This window comes from Lacerta agilis, chromosome 13, assembly GCF_009819535.1.
Source record: "Lacerta agilis isolate rLacAgi1 chromosome 13, rLacAgi1.pri, whole genome shotgun sequence".
NCBI classification, from domain to species: Eukaryota; Metazoa; Chordata; class Lepidosauria; order Squamata; family Lacertidae; genus Lacerta; species Lacerta agilis.
Window position 1 is genome coordinate 4,139,716 of NC_046324.1, and position 23,252 is coordinate 4,162,967.

The following is a 23,252-nucleotide window of genomic DNA, read 5'->3' on the forward strand; positions in this document are numbered from 1 at the left end:
TTAAAAGGGCATTTTAACGCAAACCATTGGAAAGCTCGTTTAAATATGAAGCTGTGTGTGTGTGTTTAAAAGCAGAAACATCTACATGTAGAAACAGCTAAGTGCCCAGAGCCACATGCTACAGATTGGATTCCTGGTGTCCTCCTGTTCACACAGTCACCAGAGACAACGCACCTGGTTGGGGCTGAAAACCTGGCAGAAGTTTCTGTAGATGCTAAGTGCTCAATCCCAGCCAGGTAGGTTGTTGAATTACTGGGTTTTAAATATACCTGCACCTGGTGTCGTGCTTAAACCAGGACTGAGGAGGAGCTGGTTCTGCCACAGGCCAACACCCACCACACCCAACTTGGCGACTCATCTGACCAAGATTTGAAACCAAAGTTTAACTGAAGTTGCAAATCCTAGTCAAATGGAAACCCTGGCTAACCTTCGGCATAGCTCATATCAGTAGATAAGGTAGGAGTGAGGAAACCACTCCCTATGGGGGAACAGAAAAAGAGAAGCCCGTAGCTCAATGGCGGACTTCCCTGGTTTTTGCATGTAGAAGTTTGGTGATTGAACTAAAACTCCCATCAACGCCAGCCAGCTGGGCACCAGACTGGCAAAGCCTCCTTTAAAGGTTCCTTGCCTGAGACGCTGACAAGCTGTTGCCAGTCAAAGACAGCAGTACTGGACGAGATCAGGAGTTGGCAGGCTTTAGGATCCGCTCTCATTTTTTTTACCAAACCCCCAAAACCAGCCATTTGGAGTCAGTTACAAAAGGCATCCTTTTAGAATAATTAGCCACTTGGTTCTGCAATCAGAAGGAATGGTAATGTCATAAGTCCTCTCCTCTGCCGCCCTTCACCTGTCCTCCACCCCTGGAGGTGCCAATAATCACCCTGTGCCTTGTTACTGTAAAACTCCTTGGAGATATCTGGAGTATTTGGACAGCACTTTAGCATCCTGCTGTCACTAAGCGCCCCCTATCCTAGAATGACTCTGGACTCTGGAGTGTTCAACTCAAGGCGATTCTCTGGTTTGACATTCAGCCAGTATTCTTCCTAGCTTTCTCTAGCCCAGCAAGTCCTGCTCCTTCCCCCTTCCTGTTTTCTCAGGGGCGGGGCACAATCTTTCCATTCCATTTGCATTATAACACAAGCATGTTCAGAGCCAATTTAAAACCTCTTTGCTCTTTCCCAAATAGAAGGAAGTAAAGTCCCCTTCCCCCACTGAACACAACTAGAGTTGCACAGACGCCACAATTCTGTATGCTGGTATCTTGAACGAGCGTACTTTTCAGAATTCATGCAAGTTCTCTAAGCCTCCCCTGCAAACATAAACCAATATGGAGATGGTAATAATATTGGTCTACCTTGCAGGACTCTTGTGAGGATTGGGTGAGATAAGGCCTGTGAAATTATTTGAATGCCAGCAAATGCTAAGTGGCATTATGCCTACAATCCTAAAAACCTAAGCAGCTTTGTACTCAATCACACCCTTAGTCCATCTACCTCAGTATTGTCTCTACACTAACTGGCAACAGTTCTCCAGGGTTTCAGACAATAGAAATCCCAAAGCTGTACCTGGCGATGCCAGGGATTGAACCTGGGGCCATCTGCATGGAAAACCACTGAGCTCCAGCCCTTCCAGACTGAGGAGTAATAGCCATCAGACACAACAGGATTTGCTTCTGAATAGATATGCATAAGATTGTACTGCGTATCTCCCATAATGGTTTCCAGAAACATAGACAAGCACCTTTCATTCTCATGTCCTTCCATTTCATTTGCTTTGTTATGGTGGCCTTTCACAATCGATGTTGGTGGGAGTCTAGTCTTGTTTTTGCATATCTGACTCTTGCTAGGTAGCCTGCTAAACATTATGCTGGATCTGTAGCAGCTCAGTCCCTGTAACTACTTCCTACGGTGCTATTGTGACAGCTGGCTCAACTCTTTAGATGGTTTTAAGCCAGGAAATGTTGCTGTAGTACAGGGGTCCCCAAACTTACCTAGCCTTGGGCTGGTTCCTCTTGCGCCGATCGCACAGCGGGCTGGAGGGCGGGGGAGCGCGCACACTCGCTTTTTCCGGCATGGCGCGGCACCAGAAATAGCTTGTGCGCATGCGCAGGCATCATTTCCAGCGCACTTCTGGCGTGGTGCGGCACCGGAAATAGCTTGTGCACGTACACACAGGCCTCCGCAGGCCCGGAGGTGCACTGGAAATGACACATGTGCAAAAACTATTTCCAGTGCCGCGCCGACCCACAGAGGGGCCAGATAATTGGCTCGTGCGGGCCGTAGTTTGGGGACCCCTGCTGTAGTATATCACTTTGAGTCAAAGCATCTGACCCTGGGAGCACAACCCCACCTTGGAAGTACTGCAAATCTTTGACCACCAGGTGGCACTTGTGCACCTTTTCTGGAAAGTGTCTATTCACTTCCACCCTCCCCTTTTTCTGCTGCAGCAAGCCCCCAGACCTCTCACCCAGGACATTTTGTTTTAGTACAAATAGGAGAGGCTGAGGCAGGGGAGAACAGGCCTGGGACAAAGCTGCTTCCTGGGGTCCACCACAGCACAGGAACAACAAGGCCAAGTGACCCTTCCTTGCTGGGCACCCCCATCTCCCCAAGCAAGAGTCTTGTGGGTCAGTGGGCTGCACCTTGGGAAATGCGAGATCCAGCTGCATTCAATACCAAGTTCTCTCATCTTGTGTCAGGGCTATTCCACTTCAGGTAGCAAGGGAGGGGTCTCAGGACAGGATTGTTCCTCCATGTGCAAAAATGGTTAATATATTTACTTGGTTAATACATTCCACCACTGATACAAAAACATCTAGATAGCTAGTATGCCCATGAAAAAAGGCTAAGGCATAACCTTGACATGCTAGATTTATTCATGCAAGGATTTGAAGTGTGTGAAAGAGTATCCTCATGCGAGCTTGACCTGTGGTACAGTCCAGAGGTTGCCTGTCTCTTCAGGGCCATGCACTGGGGAAATATTTGGGTACTCTTATGCAGAGGAAATCAAAAGCAGATCACATACCATGATCCCAGAAGTGTTTTCTAAGATTTTGTGGGCCTTGCAAAAAAAAAAAAAAATATGTGAGGAACTGTGTCTGTATGCAACCTGATCATGGACATGCTTAAAGGTAAAGGTACCCTAACCATTAGGTCCAGTCACGGACGACTCTGGGATTGCGGCGCTCATCTCACTCTATAGGCCGAGGGAGCTGGCGTTTGTCCGCAGACAGCTTCCGGGTCATGTGGCCAGCATGACTAAGCCGCTTCTGGCGAACCAGAGCAGTGCAGGAAACACCGTTTACCTTCCCGCAGGAGTGGTACCTATTTATCTACTTGCGCTTTGACATGCTTTTGAACTGCTAGGTTGGCATGCTTACTCAGTAGCAAATTTCACTGCTTCGAACTGGAGCTGGGCTCACTCCCAAAGAATTCTAGGAAATGAATTCCACTGGTTTTATTACAATCAAGCTGGATATATATTTTATTGATTAATTTTTTTTAATAAGGGGAGAAGTTTACTTCCAAACTAACAGTGTAAAAGGGGCGGAGGTCTCCACATATAACTTTGGCTAGGAATTACGCAGCGCCATCCTTAGCGCATTTCATCCGGAGGAAGTCCCGCAGATCTCAGTGATGCTGGTTGGGCTTGAGCAGTTCTTCAGGCGCTGAACAAGCAGCCTTGAAACGATTGCGGCTTACTTGCGAGTAAGGGCGTCTCTGGGGCTCCTAGCGTCCATGCAGCCAACGGCAAGGCAGGGCGCGGCTACGGGCCGAGACGCGGCGTCTCCTGGCGGCGCAGGTGGAAGCTGGCGGGGAGGGGAAAGCGGACTTCCGGAGGTGGCGAGGCGGGAGGAGCCGGAGCCGGCGGTGGGCGCTGCCTTGCCTTCTTGCCTTCTGCCGCGCTGCTTGCCGGTCGGCTGTGGCCCGCTTCCCTTCTTGCTAGCTCGCCTTCCTCTCCTGCGGTGCCCATGGCGGCGGGGCTCAGCTCGCTGGAGGCCGTGCGTCGGAAGATCCGGAGCCTGCAAGAGCAGGCGGACGGCGCCGAGGAAAGGGCTGGCCGGCTCCAGCGGGAGCTCGACGAGGAGCGGGCGCTGCGCGAACAGGTAGGCGGCGGCCATCCCCCGAGCATCGCGTCGGGCGCCGCATTTCCAAGGGCGGCGCCGCCCTTCTTGCGCCTTTGGCGGCGTAGCTGGGGCCGTCGGGGGAGCCTCGCGCGCTTCGCCGGGAGCCCCCGATGCAGCTCGCGGTGCTGCCCAGCAAGGCCTGGGAACCGGTGAGACGCAGAGCGCGAAAAGGGGGTCTTTTTTTCTTTCCCGCTCCCGTCTCGGATTTCTAGCAAGGAGGGACCTAGGGAGCCCTGCTTGGAGTCGGCAGCTCCTCCATTGCCCTTCCATCCCAGAGACAAGAGGGGGCCCCGTCTCCCTCCTTGGCTGTCCGTTCTCCGCCGCGGGCCTTGTGTCCTTCGCGCTTTGCAAGGCACGCCCCGTAGCCTGTCTCCCAAAAGCTTCCTCGGGAGACAAAGGGGGCTACCGGGGATGCTGCAATGGCCTCGCCTCGTCGAACAAAGGCGGCGCTTTTCGAAAGTTCCCCGCAAGAAGCGAGATGTAAGGGGAGCCTGGCGCGGTGCGTCTTCGCCCGAGGCCGATGAGAGCCTTGCAGGAGTTGCTTTGGGCTCAGGCTTGGAGAGGAAGTATAGCTAGAGTGAGTTACCGTTGAGGATTGCTTTGCGCGTCGTGGCGCAAGGGGCAGGTCTCCACCACCTGCCCCGGAAAATCTGAATTCGGGGTAGCGCAAAACCCACCTTTACACCTCTGCGATGAAGAGGGCGGGGCTCTGGGCACAGGGAGGGGTTTCTAAGTGTTTACTTTTTTTAACGGAGTCAAAAAATCCGTGCAAAACAGCATGGTTGTGAAGGACATGCATTAATGTGCAGGCTTTGATTCCGGTTTATCCGGCCTCCCTTGTAAGCAGCAGAAATTAGCATGCTAGCCTCATATCCTACCCGGAAATTTGCCTGATGCCAAGTGGGACCATTGGAGCATCTTGGCTTCAGTATTGGCTAAAAGGGCTCTCAAGGGATTTGCGCAGGAGGTTTTCCCAGCTCTGCCTGGGCCTGCTAAGGATCGAACTTGGAACCATCAGCTTCCTAAGAAGGGGCTGTTCTGCTGAGCTTCTGCCCTTTCCTTCTTTGAGTTAGGGCCCTTCCCTAACTTTGGGGGGGGGGTAGGTGAGGCTCAGAGACTTGGTCAACATAAACCAGAAAGCTTGAAAGCTAAGCAGAGACTTGAATTCCTCCCCAACTTAAACCCAGCGTTCTGTCCTCTGCACCATATTAACTTTTCTCTTTAAAATGTTGGGGGATTTGCTCCCATGGGTGTAGCCAGGGGGGTGGGGGGCCTGCACCCCCCATCAAGTAAATAAATATAAATAACTAACTGACCAATTTCATTGCAGATATATTGGTTCTGCCCCTGCAACAAAAGCCTGCCCCCACTGTAATAATTCCTGGCTAAACCCATAGAATCATAGAATCACAGAGTTGGAAGAGACCACAAGGGCCATCCAGTCCAACCCCCTGCCAAGCAGGAAACACCATCAAAGCGTTCCTATAGAATCATAGAAATGTTTGCTCCCAAAGTAGAAAGTGATGGTTCATTCATGTGTGTGTGTCCCTCTCCGTGCCTTTCACAGCTGTTGCCACTTAGAATCATAGAATGGGTTGTGGGTTCGAGCCCCACGTTGGCCAAAAGATCCTGCATTGCAGGGGGGTTAGACTCTAGATGACCCTTGGGGTCCCTTCTCACTCTGATTCATAGACTTCGAGAGGCATCCACTCCAACCCCCCACAATGCAGGACCCATAGCTAAAGAATCACTGATATAGGTGGCCATCCAACCCCAATGAAGGAGAGACCACCCACCTCCGTGCACATATTGCACTGCACCCAGCCTCAAAAGGGAGCTGAACATTCATTTTGGAATGTTCCTAATTACAGGGTCACAGTATTCGGTGCAACACAACATTGTGTGCTATACCTGTGCAAATTTGTTGACTAGAGGAGGGGTGACGACCCTTTGGCCCTCCTTAAGTTGTTGGATTCCATTCCTCCATCAGCTGCAGTCTTCAGCAAGGTCAGGGATGATGGGAGTTGTAGTTGGGCAACATTTGAAGGATGTTCCGCACCCCGGACTAGAGTCCTTTCTCAACGAACTTCAGAAGAGTCCTGCCGCTTGGATCAGATTAAAGAACATAAGAATAGTTTTGCTGGATCAGGCCAAAGACCCTTCTGGCCCTGCATCCGTTTCTCACAACGGCCCATCGAATGGCCTCCTCCTCCTACAGAATGGAAACATCTGTCCTACCAGTTTCTTATCAGGCTAGCAAAAAATAGCAGTAGTAATAAAAGCCTTCTGCAGAGCGATTGGGGCATGATTGGTGCTGGTATAGAAAACATCCCCCTCACTTTCTGGTAGCCAATGAAGTGGGCTGATGGGGCCTGAGGCCAGACCATTCATGACCCCATGGGATTCCTTTTTGCCTGCCAGGTGAATTGCTCAGCCAAACATTTGCCCTCCAGATACTGCAAGAATACTGCTCTCCACCTTCCCTGAACCCTGGCCATGCAGGCTGCCAGGTTTGCTGGGTGTTGGGATCTCCTGGCAACATCTGGGGTCATTGCTCCTGCCCTGATCTTCTCATTTGGGAGAATATCTCCCGCCTCTTGTTGTGTCCTTTCCTGAGATGTAAGGAATGGCTTTGCTACTCGACACCACAGCTCCCTGTGGCAGATAATTCTGCAGGTTAACAATGTACTTAAAATGACAAAACTCTCCCGCAACCACCCAGTTTCTTTTGGATTGTGACTCTTGCTCTTTGGTATTTAATGAAAGACAAAACTCCCTTGTCACTTTCTGCGTATGCCACCCATGAGAGAGCCCTTCTGGATCAGCCCTTAAAGGCTTCTCTAGCTATCATCCTGTTTCCTGTGGTACCCAACTTCCTGGGGGTCCACAAGGAGGTAGGACTCTGATGCTGTTGCTCCCCAGAAAGTGGCACTTCAAAGATGCATTGCCGCAGAGCATGGAGATTCCATTTAGCCATCATTACTATTGAAAAAGACCCTGGCTTGTGCACTTTCCTGCCCTGCTTGTGGTGCAACATTCCCTTCACCCAGGTTGTTAGTGTGTGGCTGTGCTGTCTGGGCTGCAAATTCTCCAGCATGCTGTCTGAGATTCACCTGCAAAAGGTTCACCTTGAGCAGGTGCAGCTGGTGATTCAGACATCATGGACGCCTGGGTGATGGGCAACTTTCCTGAGCATTGCTAACCAGCTTCATTCAAGCTGGGATCCTGTGTTCGTTTACATGGGAATAATCTCCCTTGACTTATAAGTAAATACGCATATTGATGTTGGTACCAATTTTTTTAGAAAAACATCTTTGAACATCTTTGAATCCGGTTTCCTTTGCTACAAGGCTGAGTTTGTTTTCACATGGCTGCTATGCATAGGGTAGCCATACAGGTGTTTCGGATCAGGACTTGATTTTTTTATTTATTTTTAAAGACGCAAGCTAAAAGAAAAGTGCCACCTGCAACAACGTGTTCAGGATGCAGCAGCTCCTCCCGCCTCCATTTCAAGCACTGCGATGCCACTTTAAACACCACCACTTCTCTCAAAGGGTCCTGGGAACTTGTAGTTGTTAAGGCTACTGAGAAGTGTTAGGAGAGCCCCCGTTCCCCTCACAGAGCTACAGTTCCCAGAGTGGTTTAACAATCCCTCTTCTCGGGGAACTCTGGGAGCTGTAGTTCTCTTGGGAATGGGGGCCTGCTTACAACTCTCAGCACCCTTAACAAACTACAGCTCCCATGGTTCTTTGGGGGAGCCATGGCCATTAAAAGGGATGCTTTAAGTGTATAGGGCAGGTGGGGCCTTCATTGCTGTTCCTGTTTGCCTGCTGGGATTTGGCGCCCCACCCTGGGTGCAAGAAGGATGGTTGTCTGTTATCAAAATCCAGCAATCCTGCCCTTTTCTCTGCAGCAAACATTTAGTTGGGCAGATGCAGTGTGGGGCGGACGCTTGACTTAATGGCACGTGACCCACTTGTTTGCTTGATCTCCATGCAAAGCACAGGGAGGCAGGGATGAGAAGGGGGGGGCAGGGGAAACCTGAAGCCAGGGCTGCTTGGGGATGGGGGCTCTAGATGGAGCAGGACTCCCAACTCCTGCCGTCTCTGACCATTGGCCATGCTGCCTGCTGGGACTTTGGGTCCAGTTTTCCCCATCCCTGACTTAGATGGTTTTGCAATTCAGGCCTTCAGCCTATCTGAAGAAGTGTGCATGCACATGAAAGCTCATACCAAGAACAAACTTAGTTGGTGCTACTGGAAGGAATTTTTTAAATTTTTTATATTGTTTTGGAGGGGGAAGGAAATAGTTGCTGTCAAGCCCAGCAGCAATCATTAATCCCTGGTCTTCTCATAGTGAAACTATGAGCAAACACTGACCAGAAACTTGTGTTTATCGGCTAGCCCTGGGAGTGCCCCTCTGGTGTCATGGGTACTTTTCTTTACCATATAAGGGAAAGCCCTGCTTTGCAGAAAGAGGGGAGAAGGGGGGGGGGGAAGCAAGGCCATAATTTTGGGCCTTTCAGGGAAACTTTTTTCTGCCTTGGGAACAGGAAGTGGGATACTGACCTTTAATCACTGCAGGCTGCAATTGGGTTGAGATCAGTTTTGATGTAATTATTAACTAGGCCGCCTAATCGGTTTTTTCCGCACTTGAGACCAGGGTTGTTTTGCCAGTTTTCCCCTCCCCAGAGATGGAAGTACTGTAACACTGAGAGCCTCGGCTCTCAGCAGTGTGTCTTGAGCAGTGTTTTTCAACCACTGTTCCGCGGCACACTAGTGTGCCGCGAGATGTTGCCTGGTGTGCCGTGGGAAAAATTGAAAAATTCAAGAGAATTACTTTATATATAGTCAATATAGGCACAGAGTTAAATTTTTTAACATTTTCTAATGGTGGTGTGCCTCGTGATTTTTTTTCATGAAACAAGTGTGCCTTTGCCCAAAAAGGTTGAAAAAACACTGGTCTTGAGGAACAGAGCAGAGCAGTGGAAGGCACTCATGGACTCTGCTTCAGCCCAGGAAGTTGTTGTGTGCAGGCCCCCACCCAAGTGAACAGGAGTTCAGTGCATTGAAATGTGGCGTTGCCCTTTTGACTTCCAGAAACTTGTATTGTTCCTGATCTTTTTGCACCGGTGGTGATCCTAAGCAATAGTGAGGCTTTTTGGATCAAAAACCACAGCAACTGAGTTTGCAGAAGAGCATGAAAATGTGGCTTAGGTTGCAATCCTAAACACACTTCCTTGTGAGTAAGCTCTGTTGCACACAGTGGAGTTTCCACCAAAGTCGACATGTAGAGGGGTTGTGCTGTGAACCTGTGGAAGTACTGTATATTCTGGCGTATAAGACTACTTTTTAATCCGGAAAATCTTCTCAAAAGTCGGGGGTCATCTTATACGCCTGGTGGAGAATCTGCGGTCGAGTATATCTCAAACTTTACATTTTAACTGGAAAAGTTGGCGGTCGTCTTATACGCCCAGTCGTCTTATACGCTGGAAAATACGGTATTTAAAATTAGGGAGTCTGGTTTGCTCATATTTCATGTTAGAATAAACATTGTAGGGAATGACATTCCTTGTAAAATAAGGCGTCCCTTGAGAAGTTGTATAAAAAGTATTTAACTCTTTCCCCCTCCCCGATAGGATCATATTTGGCACGTGGGCCACCACAAGTTGGGTTGGAGCTGCTGAATGGTGCCCTTTCTGGCACACAGGATCTGAGAGTGCATGCCACTTCCCCTGTGCGCTGTGGTTTTTTCTCTTGCTGACTCGACTGAGGATTCAGCATCAGCTCAGCCCTGGAGAAGCAGCCAGGAGTCTGAGCCGTCTCTTTGGGTCATGCCCAGGGCTCCCAGAAACTCCCATGGCTGCTTATGCCCTGCAGAGACCCCAGAGCTTTTCATGGGGGAAATGCATTTCCGTCCTTACTCCCATGATTTGAGCAAAAAGTCTGGAAGTATGTCAGGCGGTTGCAAAGGAGAAGACAGCTCTCTGCCCCAAGAAGTTTACAATCTGGAATGAGGGTAGCCAACACGGTGCCCTCTAGAAGTTGTTGGATCCACAACTCCTATCTGCCCCAGCCAGCACGGCCTGTCATTGAGGATGGTGGGAGTTGGGGAACATACAGAGGGGGCTGTGTTGGCCACGTTTGAGCTCAATTCCGGAAGCAGGAGGAGGAGTTGCACCCAGGGCAGCACATCTGTAAAGGGCAGTTGCTGGGCCTCGTCCCCCCACCCTTCATGTTCTTGCCCTTGATCTATAAGACCCATGTAGTTCCTTGATGTTGTAACTCTGAAAGATTGGGCGGGGATCCGTTTCCTTTGACTGTCGACAAGTGAAAGTAGCTCTTGATCCCTCAGTGAGTGAAGGATCAGGCTTCCTGGGGTATATCATGAAGTAACTCGCATGAAAAGGAAAGAGTTCTGGAATATTCTAACAGATTAGGCAAGTGGGGATGGGGACACACATGGCCACAGTCTGCTTTTTTTAAAGAACCCTACTTTAAGAATTGGTTGCTTATTCTCTGCTTACCCCCTCAAAACACCACTTTCTTTCCCCTATTTTGTTTCCGTTTTGCTTCCCCCAGCCTGGCACCCTTCAGATGTTTCAGACTTGCAGCTCTGGGAGTTGTAGTCCAAAACACCTGAAGGACACCAGGTTGGGGGGAAGCTGGCCGAAGTCTCCTTTCCTCTTCACAGTGTTCTTTCCAACCACCTCTTTCGGCTCCCTCAAAAGTCACGGCGTTTTCCTTTCTCCGCAGGCTGAGAGCGATGTGGCTTCTCTGAACAGGCGTATCCAACTGGTAGAGGAAGAGCTGGATCGTGCCCAGGAGCGCCTGGCAACAGCCTTGCAGAACTGGAGGAGGCTGAGAAGGCAGCAGATGAGAGCGAAAGGTGGGGATAAACCTTGGGGGGGGGGGGCTCTCCCTCCAACTGTTGTCCAATCTCTTAAAAAAAAAACCCTCAGTTGGGAGGCAGGAGTATAGCAGCTCTGTTGTGGCCTGGTCTGCCTTTTAGCCTCCGCTGTGTTGGGCCACGTGCCCTAATGCATAGCATATCTTGGCAAGAGGGCACCTAGGAAGGGGCACCTGAATGGCATCTTCACACGTCCATACCCTCCCAGAGTTCCCCGAGAAGAGGGATTGTTAAACCATTCTGGGAACTGTAGCTCTCTGAGGGGAATAGGGATCTCCAGACTGCTCTCAGAACCCTCAACAAACTACAGCTCCCAGAATTCTTGGGGGGGGGGGAGGCCATGACCTTTTAAAGTGGTATCATTGTGCTTCAACTGTATGGTGTGAATGTGGTCACAAGCATACATACCGTATTTTTCGTCCCATAAGACACACACTTTCCCTTCTAAAAAGTAAGGGGAAATATCTGTGCGTCTTATGGAGCGAATGGTGGTCCCTGGAGCTAAATTGCCCAGGGGCCAAAAAAGGATCATGCTTTTTATTTTACAAAGAGAAAAGGGTGCGTTGAAAGGACCCCACTCAGCAGCTGATCAGCAAGAGATCGGGAGAGAGATGAGAGTCCCCGGCTCCCTTTCAGCCCTGCCCCCTTGCCCAGGCCTCCATTGTTCAATGTGCTGCAGAGGGAGGTTGTTTGTTTCCCCAGCAACATGTGACTGGCTGATTAGATTATCTGTCTGGAAACTGTAGAAAAGGCTCCCTTTCCTTTAGAAGCTGCAGAAATGTGAGTTGAACCCCATAAAAATGGGGCTTTTCCCCCTTTGCAAAAAAAGCTGCAAAACTTTTAGCTGATCCTCAAAAAAACAGGGCTTTTAGAGGAGGAAAACCAGAAAAAAAAATTCTTGTTTCCTCCTCTAAAAACGAGGTGTGCCCTATGGTCCGGTGCACCCTATGGAGCGAAAAATACGGTACATGCGCGCACACACACACACACTCTCTGACATGGGGCCCAGTCCACCAGGGTATTATTTTATTAAATTTCTCCACATTCCCCCTTCGTGTGTATTTGAGGCACACATGACCACTGGCCCGCACACACGATTTTCAGCCCCAGAAGGGCGTGGGGCTGGCTTACACAGTCCTGTTGATGCAGACAGTGCCTCAGAATGCCCCCTCCCCCGGTGCAAATGGGAATTCCCTGAACACTGGCTAAAAAACTAAAAAACACACAAACTAGCAAATAGCTTGTTGTTGTAAGTGGCTGTGTGTTTTGAAGGGGAGTTTGTGCCCTTTTACATCCCTGCAAAGTATTTGTGAGCGGAGCCTGAGCCAGTCGCTGCCAAGCATGGAAGGGTGGCACCGAATTGTTCTTTCCCATACGAGTGAGTGGCAGCCATACATGTACTAGACAGTTGGACTGCCTTGAAGTTTAATTTTGGTACCCCAAAGTGCAGTGAGCTGGGGGGAAACAAAATTTCAGCCCACCAGTGAGGAAGGGTGATGAAGGCACTTGTGGAAAGTTTCTAGTCCTTAATAGTGTTTTAAAATTATTGAAAGTTCCCTAGCCAGAGAGATGGCTGCAGAAGATTTCCAGCGGGTTGGAGGCAGGTGCTTTATATCCCAGGACTATCCAAGGAAGCATAAATTAGGGAAAATCAGAGAGGCCATGCTGATTTGCATACAGGTCACAGAAATAACTTTTTTTGGGGAGCAGGATCGTCGAGACACAAATGGGCCTTCAGTAGCTAGCTGTTTTCCAACCCTTGTAATTTCTGCCTTCCAGAGGAATGAAGGTCATTGAGAGCAGAGCCCTGAAGGATGAGGAGAAGATGGAGATCCAGGAGATCCAACTCAAGGAGGCCAAACACATTGCTGAGGACGCTGACCGCAAGTATGAAGAGGTGAGTACTTGAGCGCAGCCGGGCCCCTTGGGAGGCTGTTCGGTTTGTCTTCTGTTTCCATGGAGGACCAATGAGTTGGGAGACGTGAGATGCTCTGCAGAAGGCATGGGGTGGCAGGATGACCCACTGAGAGACAGCCATCCTGTTAACAGTGAGGATCTGAGCGCAGAAGCTTTGTGGAGGAAGCCCACAAGAGGGGGGCATGAAAGTGATGCCTTTTGCCTAGCAAGCGGTTGAGAGAGTGTGCTGAAATTTCACAAGGGCAGGATCGCTGGGAGCTGTACACCACCTCCTGAAGCTGGGGACTTGACTTTGGCTTCCTGCCTTCTGAAATGGTCTCCCTCTCCCACCTCCCTGCTGTGGTGTCTCAAGTACGGGCAGCACAGTTACTTGGCACAACCTCCCCTGACCCGTTGCCCTCCGGATGTTGTTGGGTGAGGATTCTCCATCGCAGTCTCCATCTTGCTTATGGGCCCTGAGCCTCCCCACTCCTTCTGCTTTCCCCATTGCTATAGGTTGCTCGTAAGCTGGTGATCATTGAGAGCGACCTGGAGCGTGCGGAGGAGCGGGCTGAACTGTCAGAAAGGTAGGGGCCACCACCTGGCCGATTAAAAAAAAGGCTCTGGGGTCCGTGCGGCAAGTGTGATTTATGTCGCAGTACGTGAGTGTCTGGTGCGGGACGGTGACTGGCTATCTTCCAGCGGCAGCTGCGGGGGTCTGCTGCATGCCTCGGCACTCCTGAGTGTGTGTGGGTGTCGTTGCGCCTGCGTACGTCTCGTGTGCGCTTCTGTGGTGTCTGAATCGTTTCCTCTGGGGGCCTCTCTTAATTTGGTCTGGGTCACTGCATGCTTTTTTACTCGCACACGGATTGTTTTGTGAATGGCTCTTGTGCATTTTCATGTGTTCACTAACAGCCAAGCCCGACAGCTGGAGGAACAGTTAAGGATAATGGATCAAACGTTGAAAGCATTAATGGCTGCTGAGGAGAAGGTACTGGAGACAACATACCTATGTATCTGTGAACCGAATGATCAGGTTTTTTAAGCTGCCACCCAAATCTCCTGGCTACCCTGACCTTCTAGTTAGATGCCTTTTAGCAGTAGTGGCTGGATCTCCCCTTCATCCTTCTCCTTCCTCTCCTGTGTTTGCTTTCTCTCGTCTCTGGTGTGGATGCTGGCGTGTGTGTGTGTGTGCACAGGTGTGTGCTTAACCTTTTTTGTAGCTGATCAAGCCCAAAGAAGAAGCTGAACCTCTTGGGCTGGTTGAAGAGTTTTGGTTAAGTCAGCCATCAGGTGTTTTGGGCTACAACTGCCGCTTGGGTTGTTGGGAGCCTTAGTCCAAAACATCTGGCGTTGGCAAAATAAATAATTCTGAATAAACCTGGCTATTTTAAAACCCACAGTTGTGCTTGTACAAGTCACATCTGCATTGTCTCCTGAGTGCAGAAAGAGAATTCCATGGAAAATCCAGACAGAAGGTTGTTGCAGCTCTGCAAACAGTTTGAAAATTGCCATTTTGGCCCTGCTGAAATGTGGCAGTGTTCGTTTGGGGGCCTTTCCACCAGGGACCCTTGGCTCACCCAACCCAGAGCACGTGTGTGATGCCCCAGTAGCATAGCAGATCTGTGGACGATATTTTGGAGTCTTTCAAAGCAACTTTGGGTTCTGCGATTAATTTATCTCTTTGATCTCAAGTGGGTTCAGCTTCTTTCAAGGCCCTTTCTTAAGCTCTGAGATTCAGTTTTCATTTTTCTCTATCTTTTCTTCCCCTCTCTTTCCCTCCCTCCTCTCCCCCCCCCCCATGACTGTTCTTCCTCTTCGTCCCTTTCCTCCCTCCATTCCAAAATAATAGCAAATGTGCTGAACTTGAAGAGGAGTTGAAAACTGTGACCAACAACCTGAGGTCGCTGGAAGCTCAGGCAGAAAAGGTATGGTCTAGCTGCGAAAGGTGCAAATGTTTCATGATGGGCTTTCCAAGCCACTTCTCAGAATGTTTATTGTGAAGTAAGTCCTGTTGCCTCCAGTGGAGAATTTACTTCCCAAGTACTCTTTTTATATAAATATTTTACTTGCCACTTATTTCTGACGTTTCTAAGGCCACATTCACACCATACAATTAAAAGCACTAGGGTACTGCTTTAAACAGTTGTGACTTCCTTCAGAGAAATCTGGGAGCTGCAGTTTGTTAGGGGTGTCTCCCAACTACTCTCAGCACCCTTGTTTCCCTCCTGAAACTACAATTCCTTGAGTGGTTTAATAATCCCTCTTCACAGGGAGCTCTGGAAATTGTAGCTCTGTGCAGGGGAATAGAAGTATCCCAGCAACTCTCAGCACCTTTAACAAACTACAACTCCCAGAATTCTTTGGGGTGAGCCAGGACCATTTAAAGTGGTATCATTGCACTTTTAATTTATGGTGTGAATGTGGCCTTAATCACCCAAAGCTCCCAAGGTGATACTTGCAGTGAATACAATACAGATTGGATGGGTTTCGAAGCTTTCTCAAATGACTCTCCTCTACCTAGCTGTGCCCAGAGGGCTGCTGTCAAGTCTTGGGCAGAGAAGCACCTTTCCACGTTCTGCTGTTTTGAGATCTGTTTAACTGAGAGGTGCCAGGGATTGAACTTGAGATCTGCAAGCAAAGCACTGCTCTCTCTACTCAGACCTACAGTAAAACAGAACAGTAAAAGCATTCTGTAGATCAATTAAATAATAAAAACAGTATAATAACAGTTTTGTTTAGGGTTGCAAAGTGGATTTCTTATTCTAAAAAAGTGGATTTATGATGATGATGATAAACCTCTGCATCAACAGTCACTTGTTGCCAGATGAAAGCTTTCACTGGATTTCTGAGAATCGGCAATGGATGCTTTCAAGAACAGACTGACTTCAATGTGAAATGTAACTTGTAGCATTATGAAGCTGAACAAGGAACCCAATAGGCTATCTTTTAATCATCCTGTGTTAGGAGTTCGGTGTTGTAGTGCAAACCTCTGTCCAGATCCGTCCCGTCCCCCCTGCATGAGAAAGATTGTGCAGTCCTGCAGAAACAGATGGTTTGAGCCAGGGCAGGGAGCCAGTGACCCAGGCAGTGTGACTAATGGTCAGTGGTGGTGGGATATGGGAGTCCAGCAATATTTGAAGGGCCATTTCTGTTATAAGCTTTTCCCACAGTTAATGCATTTAGCTTAACAACGGGCTATTGCTTGGGCTTGCACAATGAAATCTAAACACTTACTCAGGGCATTGCAGTTTTGCTGGTTTCTTCTCATGCAGTTATTTTTAGTGGTCTTTCAACTTGTGATTGTAAAGATATTGGATGTTGCCGCCTCAGTGCTGCCCATGTCTGCTCAGTTGACCTTCCATTGGTCTGCTTAATCCACAGTACTCGCAGAAGGAAGACAAGTATGAAGAGGAGATCAAGGTCCTTACTGACAAACTGAAAGAGGTAAAAATGCCGCTGTATCCTCAGGACAGAAGCCAACCCTCTTCTTTTCCCTGCAGCTTTTAAGAGATTTTGGCCAAACACCATGAGGAATCTTATCTCTTGCCCAAGTGGAGGGCACAAGAGCTTTGTTCTGCTCTTGGGAAACTTCCATTCTGATCAGAAAATGTCCTTGATGGTCTGCATGTACTAAAAAACAGAGGGCCGCATCCAATTTTAGGCCATTGATTTTGGGTCCTTAAATTTTAATAGTTCTGCTCTGAGCATAATGTAATTGGATGTCACCTATAAATGTAATTGCTACCCTGGGCTCCTTTGGTAGGAAGGGCAGTATGCAACATGAATAAATAAAAATAATTAAAATGCTATATTGTTGTATTTGGAGCTGGTTTCCCACTCTGTTTTGGAAGGTTCTCCTGCTGCCGCCACCCAGCCTCTTTGCACAATGCAGAAGCTTCCCTATACCTTCCTTGTGGTTTTTGACCTTTGCCTTTGTGTGTTTTCTTTGGCCTCCAGGCTGAGACCCGAGCTGAGTTTGCAGAGAGGTCGGTAACTAAGCTGGAGAAGAGCATTGATGACTTAGAAGGTACGTTTCTTTCTTTTCATCCCTTGCTAACCTAGAAGGCTGAGACAGCAAACTCCATCTTTGAAGTGGGCACTTACAGTGGACAATTGCTAATTTTTGGTCAACACTGGTAAGCGTCTGCCATGGATAAGTGCCAGGCAGCAGAGGTTGAGAGACCTCCCTAGCATCACTGCGTCTGGAACAGAAGTGACCACTAGGTGAGGGGGGAAGATTGCTGGCTGAACATGCCTTTCACGAACAGGAGGGGACACAGGTGGCGCTGTGGTCTAAACCACTGAGCCTCTCAGGCTTGCTGATCAGAAGGTCAGCAGTTCAAATCCGTGTGACAGGGTTAGCTCCTGTTGCTCTGTCCCAGCTCCCGCCAACCTAGCAGTTCAAAAGCACACCAGCGCGAGTAAATAAATAGGTACTGCTGTGGAGGGAAGGTAAATGGCGTTTCCATGCGCTCTGTCACAATAAGAAGTAGTTCAGTCATGCTGGCCACATGATCTGGAAAAACTGTCTGTGGACAAACACCAGCTCCCTTGGCCTGAAAGTGAGATGAGCACCGCACCCCATCGTCAGATTTGACAGGACTTAACCTTTACCTTAGGGACGTGGGTGGCCCTGTGGGTTAAACCACAGAGTCTAGGGCTTGCTGATCAGAAGGTTGGCGGTTCGAATCCCCGTGACGGGGTGAGTTCCCATTGCTCGGTCCCAGCTCCTGCCCACCTAGTAGTTCGAAAGCACGTCAAAGTGCAAGTAGATAAATAGGTACAACTCTGGCGGGAAGGTAAATGGTGTTTCCGTGCGCTGCTCTGGTTCGCCAGAAGCGGCTTAGTCATGCTAGCCACAAGACCCGGAAGCTGTATGTCAGCTCCCTCGGCCAGTAACGCGAGATGAGCGCCACAACCCCAGAGTCGGACACGACTGGACCTAAGGGTCAGGGGTCCCTTTACCTTTTAACTTTTACCTTTAACTCATGAACAGGGCAGATGAATAACAATTGACTGAAAATGGAGCTTCAGAATGTTTGCTAACTGGCTTTAGACAGAGAAGGTTTTGCTTTTGCATCTTTCTCTTTTGCCTCTGTCCCTTTGGTGTCTCAAGACTTCATTCTCTTGAATATTGAACCCTACTTCCTCCTCCTCCTCCTCCTGGTCCTTCTGGAATATTCCACCGTAGAAAATGAACAAGTCAGATAGGAAATGCTATGAGTGCCTTAAGATCACTGGCTGAAAATGTCAGCCAAGGGAGGCATTGCAGTTGCTCCCATTAGGAATGTTGCAAGTTGACATAGTTTCCTGATGGAGATGATGAATGAAGGTCAAGGCAGCCATTTGGTGGCACCTACTGACTCCGCTGTCAGCGACATTTGAAGCCTTGTTTGTGTGTTAATGGGGAGCATCTGTTTAGCAGTTAGATGCACCGTTTGCTTCCAAGGTCTTCACAAGTCCTTGGAATTTTCTTCTATGTTGGTTGAACTCTTGGGGAAATGGAAGTAGTTGCTGGAGATCCTTCCCTCAAGTCTTCCTGTTCTTGCTGGGGTGTGAGGCAGGACCCTGCTCTCATTCTGTGGGGAACTGCTGCGTGGGAAGGGGTTGTCTGCTGTTATACTGGAAGATTGTTTTGGACATGGACTTTGCCAGGTTGTGTGTTCTGGTGCTTCCAACAGGGAGAGGGTAGAAGGGGTCTTGAGGGGCCTACATCTCCGGGGAAAAGGAGGAGTTTGGTTACAGAGCTCCTTGGGCACCAGCGCTGTTCTTTCTGCTGAGCCAATCTGCTGTCTGACCCTGTGACAGTGGCACCAGGTCCGAGAGTTCAAGCGCCATGATGCAATGACAGAATCGGAAGGAGCAGTAGGAGAGAGAAGGACTTTGACAGGTCCTAGAGAAAAAAGTTCCCTCTGGTGAAATGCTGGTGCCCCAATGTGCTCCTGGTAGGAAAGCTTTCCTTAGGTGGGGCTGTACGACGTCTGCTTCAAGCTGTGTCTAGGCCACAGACTTCTCCAACCTGGTGCCCTCCAGATGTTTTGGACTACAACTCTTGACACCCCCAAGCCAGCACAGTTGCATCATGCTGGAGCTGATATCAATTGTAGTCCAAGCATCTGGAGGGCATTGGCTTGGGGAAGGCTGGTCTAAACTGTACAACTTTTGGCTGCAGAGATGGAACAGCTCAAATGCATGTAGAAAAGTGGGAACAAGTTTTATCCAGGTTTAGTCGAAAGCTAGCATCTAGGAGAGTTTTTGCAGTATCACTTCGATGTTTGTTTCCCACCATTTTCTTGCTGTATTGTTATTATGTCTACCCACATCTAGCAACTCCACTGCTTGAATTATTTTTGAACCCATTTGACTCCTCTCTGTTTTCTTTTGCTCCCTCTCACACCTTTCCTGTGCCACACGCCACTGCCTTCCGCACACCTCCATCTCTCCCCTCCTGGCTGCCATGATTCCGGACGGTGTTTTGATTCCACATCACCCTTGGTCACTGCCTCCTCCTCCTCCTCCTCACACTTCTTCCGCCTTCCCCTTGGTGACTCTCAGATGAGTTGTATGCTCAGAAACTCAAGTACAAGGCCATCAGCGAGGAGCTGGATCACGCTCTCAACGACATGACTTCCATGTAATTGGCCTCTTGTTTCTGCCTGCGCTCTCTTCCCCTGAGGCGCCTCGCTGCAGCCTTGCAGGTTGAACTGGCTCACTCTTTAGTGCAGGGCTGGCCTCCGCACGCCTGGTGCTGCCATGTCTGTGGTCTGATGGCAGCATCTAGGGTGGTGGTGGGGAAACATTTTAAATAAAAGTAAGCCTCCAATCTTGGAGAGTTTGTTAAATGTCTCCTAATAACTTTCATGCCAGTTCCGTGGTTTCATACAGCACAAGGCATTCCTAGTCGGCAATAGATTGGCTGGCAGCCAAATTCATAACGCAAATTATTGGCAATCAGCTGTGAGGTTCCCCAGCCACCCAGTGCAATTCTTTTTGCTGGGCAACTTACCAGCTTCTCTTAACGAGAGGGAAATTCAGCGAGAGGGAAATTCAGTGGCCTTTGAGCTTTTTCTATTGCAGTAAAGAGTGGGCAAGTTTGATGCTTGGATTGATGAATTTATCTGACATTCCTACAAGGCTCATTTTTACCTAAGTGTGTGTCCATCCTGCTCTCTCCCTACACCCTTTTTGGAGTGTTTCTCCTTCAAGTTCTCTTCTGTTGCAGCATTTCGAAAGTTCTGTTCCCAAATTTAGTAATTTTTCTACGGTTGCATTCCTAGAGAGCCAGTTTGGTGTAGTGGTTAAGAGCGGCAGACTCGTAATCTGGGGAACCGGGTTCGTGTCTGCACTCCTCCACATGCAGCTGCTGGGTGACCTTGGGCTAGTCACACTTCTCTGAAGTCTCTCAGTCCCACTCACCTCACAGAGTGTTTGTTGTGGGGGAGGAAGGGAAAGGAGAATGTTAGCCGCTTTGAGACTCCTTCGGGTAGTGAAAAGCGGGATATCAAATCCAAACTCTTCTTCTTCTTCTTCTTCTTCCTAACCTCCACTGCTAGGAGATGAACTCAGTTGAAATCAGTGGAGTGTACTTCCTAGTAAACATACTTAAGGTTACCTGCGGTCCACCTGCTTTTAAAAACAGCCACACACTTACCGGATCCTGATTCTCAATATCATTTTGCTTTACTATTTCCTGCATTCCTGCTATGCAAGAGGTCCAGTGCAGTTGACAGACTTTGGTGCATATTGCTTTAAGAGAAATAAGGGCTGAACAGGAGCACTCAGGGACATCCAATGACACTTGGGAGATTCAGGACAGACAGAAGGAAATACTCCTTCATGCAGCACATAGTGGAATTTGCTCCCACAGAAGGTGGTGATATCAGGCCACAAAGGCTTTGTTCTACCTCCACTGTCAGAAGCAGGATGCCTCTTGAGTACCAGTTGCTACAAATCACTAGTGGGGTGAGTTGCTGTGTTGCACTGGGATCCTGCTTTGCAGATTTCCCATAATAGGCCTCTGCTTGGACACTAGGAGAACAGTGACATCTTCCCATTTTTTCAGATTCTCAGAACAAGGAGTTTTAAAGTGAGAGATCAGGTGATCTTGGCTTCCTTTCACACCCCCCCCCAAAAAAAATTCAGCTCAAGATGAGTTTGCAGTTTGTTCCAGTCCATATAGCATATTTCTTTGGAGAGATCTTGGAGGCTTAGGATTGGTGCATTCCAGCAGCCAAAGGGAGCTGCTTTCAAACTCTGCCTGCTTCCCACTGGTTGGGCATGGCCTAAAGATGGAATGCAGGTTTCTTTGAAATAATTTCCTGTATTCCCTAGTTAGGGAAAGGGAAAAAAAGGCATAGAAATTGGTTAAATAATGTACCGGCAGAGCTGAGTCTTAGAACACCTTATTGATAAAAACAAATAGTGGAAATTGCTGGGAGTTTGAGTCTGTGGGGTCGATTTGCTTTATAATGTCTTAAGAAATGCTGAGCAGAAGTCAACTGTCCTGTACTGAGAACTCATAACAAGAAATTTACTAACTTATTTAAAAACAGCAGAAGGGGAAATCTCAACCTCCTTCCCAAATTGCATGGCTAGCTTCTTTGCAAAATTTCAGTACTTTTAAATTTCTGCATATTGACTGAACATTGCACACTAACACAATAACCTTTTTGGCTAGAGAAAGTAGAGATTTTTTCTCCAGGTCCTGCCTGAGATGGAATTTGGAAATGGCAGGTGAGGAAGTTGGATATGCCTGGCTTGAAATAGCAGGTGTGTGAATGAGGGTCTTCCAACCTTCTCCAACCTGGTCTGCCCCCCGCGGTGTTAGGCTCTTAGCTCCCATTATTCCTGGCCATTGGCCATTCTGGATGGGGCTGATGGGAGTTGGAGTCCAACAACATCTGGAGAGCACCAGGCTGCTATTGACTCTTAGAATTGTGTGTGCCAAGAGTTACTCTGAATCAAGCTGGAGAAAGAGATGTTTTTAACACCGTTTTTTGTATACGTTTTGAAAGTGAATATTAATTGTGAATATTAAAAAGAAATGCCTGCCAAGAGTGCTTGTAGAGGCAATTGGCCTCTTGCCTCCAACCAACCCTGTACCTCTTACAGTGGCCATCGTCGTCTTTGTCACCTCAGTCACTCTAAAGCAGGGGTCAGCAAACTTCTTCTGCAGGGGGCCAGTCCGCTGTCTCTCAGACCTTGGGGGGGGGGCTGGACTATATTTTGAAGGGGGGGAAATGAACGAATTACTATGCCCCACAAATAACCCAGAGGTGCATTTTAAATACAGTGGTACCTCTGGTTACGTACTTAATTCATTCCGGAGGTCCGTTCTTAACCTGAAACTGTTCTTAACCTGAAGCACCACTTTAGCTAATGGGACCTGCCGCTGCCACTGCACCACCAGAGCACGATTTCTGTTCTTATCCTGAAGCAAAGTTCTTAACCTGAAGGGCTATTTCTGGGTTAGCAGAGTATGTACCCTGAAGCGTATGTAACCTGAAGCGTCTGTAACCCGAGGTACCACTGTGAAAGGACACATTCTACTCAGGCAGGCCCCACAAATAACCCAGAGATGCATTTTAAATAAAAGGACACATTCTACTCATGTAAAAACACGCTGATGGCCGCATCCGGCCCCCGGGCCTTAGTTTGGGGACCCCTGCTCTAAAGTGTAAGGGGGGGGGTGCAGTTAAGAGGCCCATGAGCTCAAAGTCCCCTCCCCCTGGCAGATTTGCATAAATTTGTCATGATGAGCAAGGCATGTTCTGAGTGTAGCATTTGGAGGTACTGAAAAATGTTGGCTCTGGCAGCCCCCACCCCTCCACCCCAGTTTGGGGGGGGGGCTGACAGCCCCAACTGTGAAATGTGCAATTACAGCAGGAGCAGCCCTCTGATCAAAGCAGGCTTTGTTTCTCTGCCCTGTTGCCTCTCTCCTGTCCTGCCCCTCTCCCCCCCTTGCTGCTTCCATGCCATCCATGATGCCATTTTTTTATTTCCTTTCTTTTACCTCTGTGCAGATAAATGTCTTTGCTTCACTCCTCCAAAGACACCTTCGTCACGCTGGACAACCCATCTTTTCCAAGCTGCTGGCTGTTTCTCAGTTCGCGGTCCTGTCCTTCTCGCCCAGCCTCCCGTTAACCTTTTCCTCCTAGCCCTCCTTTTGCTCGCAAGACGTGGGGTGAACACTGTCTCCTCCTCTCTCCTCCCTCTTCTGTGCCTTTGCGACTGTACAGAAACTGGCCAACTTTCAGTGTAAAATAAAAAAAAAATCCCACTGTGTAAGCTGTATCTCTTTTGCTATCTCTTTTATTTA

The 23,252-nt window shown here is 48.8% G+C and overlaps 1 protein-coding gene across 1 annotated transcript; it reads left to right on the forward strand.

The window, feature by feature from the left end:
- Nucleotides 1–3,955: 3,955 nt before the first annotated feature.
- Nucleotides 3,956–22,980, forward strand: TPM1 (tropomyosin 1). Its single transcript, XM_033168003.1, is given in 10 exon segments — nt 3,956–4,105; nt 10,882–10,972; nt 10,975–11,014; nt 12,815–12,932; nt 13,448–13,518; nt 13,847–13,922; nt 16,316–16,378; nt 16,892–16,961; nt 19,490–19,568; nt 22,957–22,980. Coding segments are annotated over 10 exon segments (747 nt in total). The 5' UTR covers nt 3,956–3,970; the 3' UTR covers nt 22,961–22,980.
- The last annotated feature ends 272 nt before the right edge of the window (nt 22,981–23,252 follow it).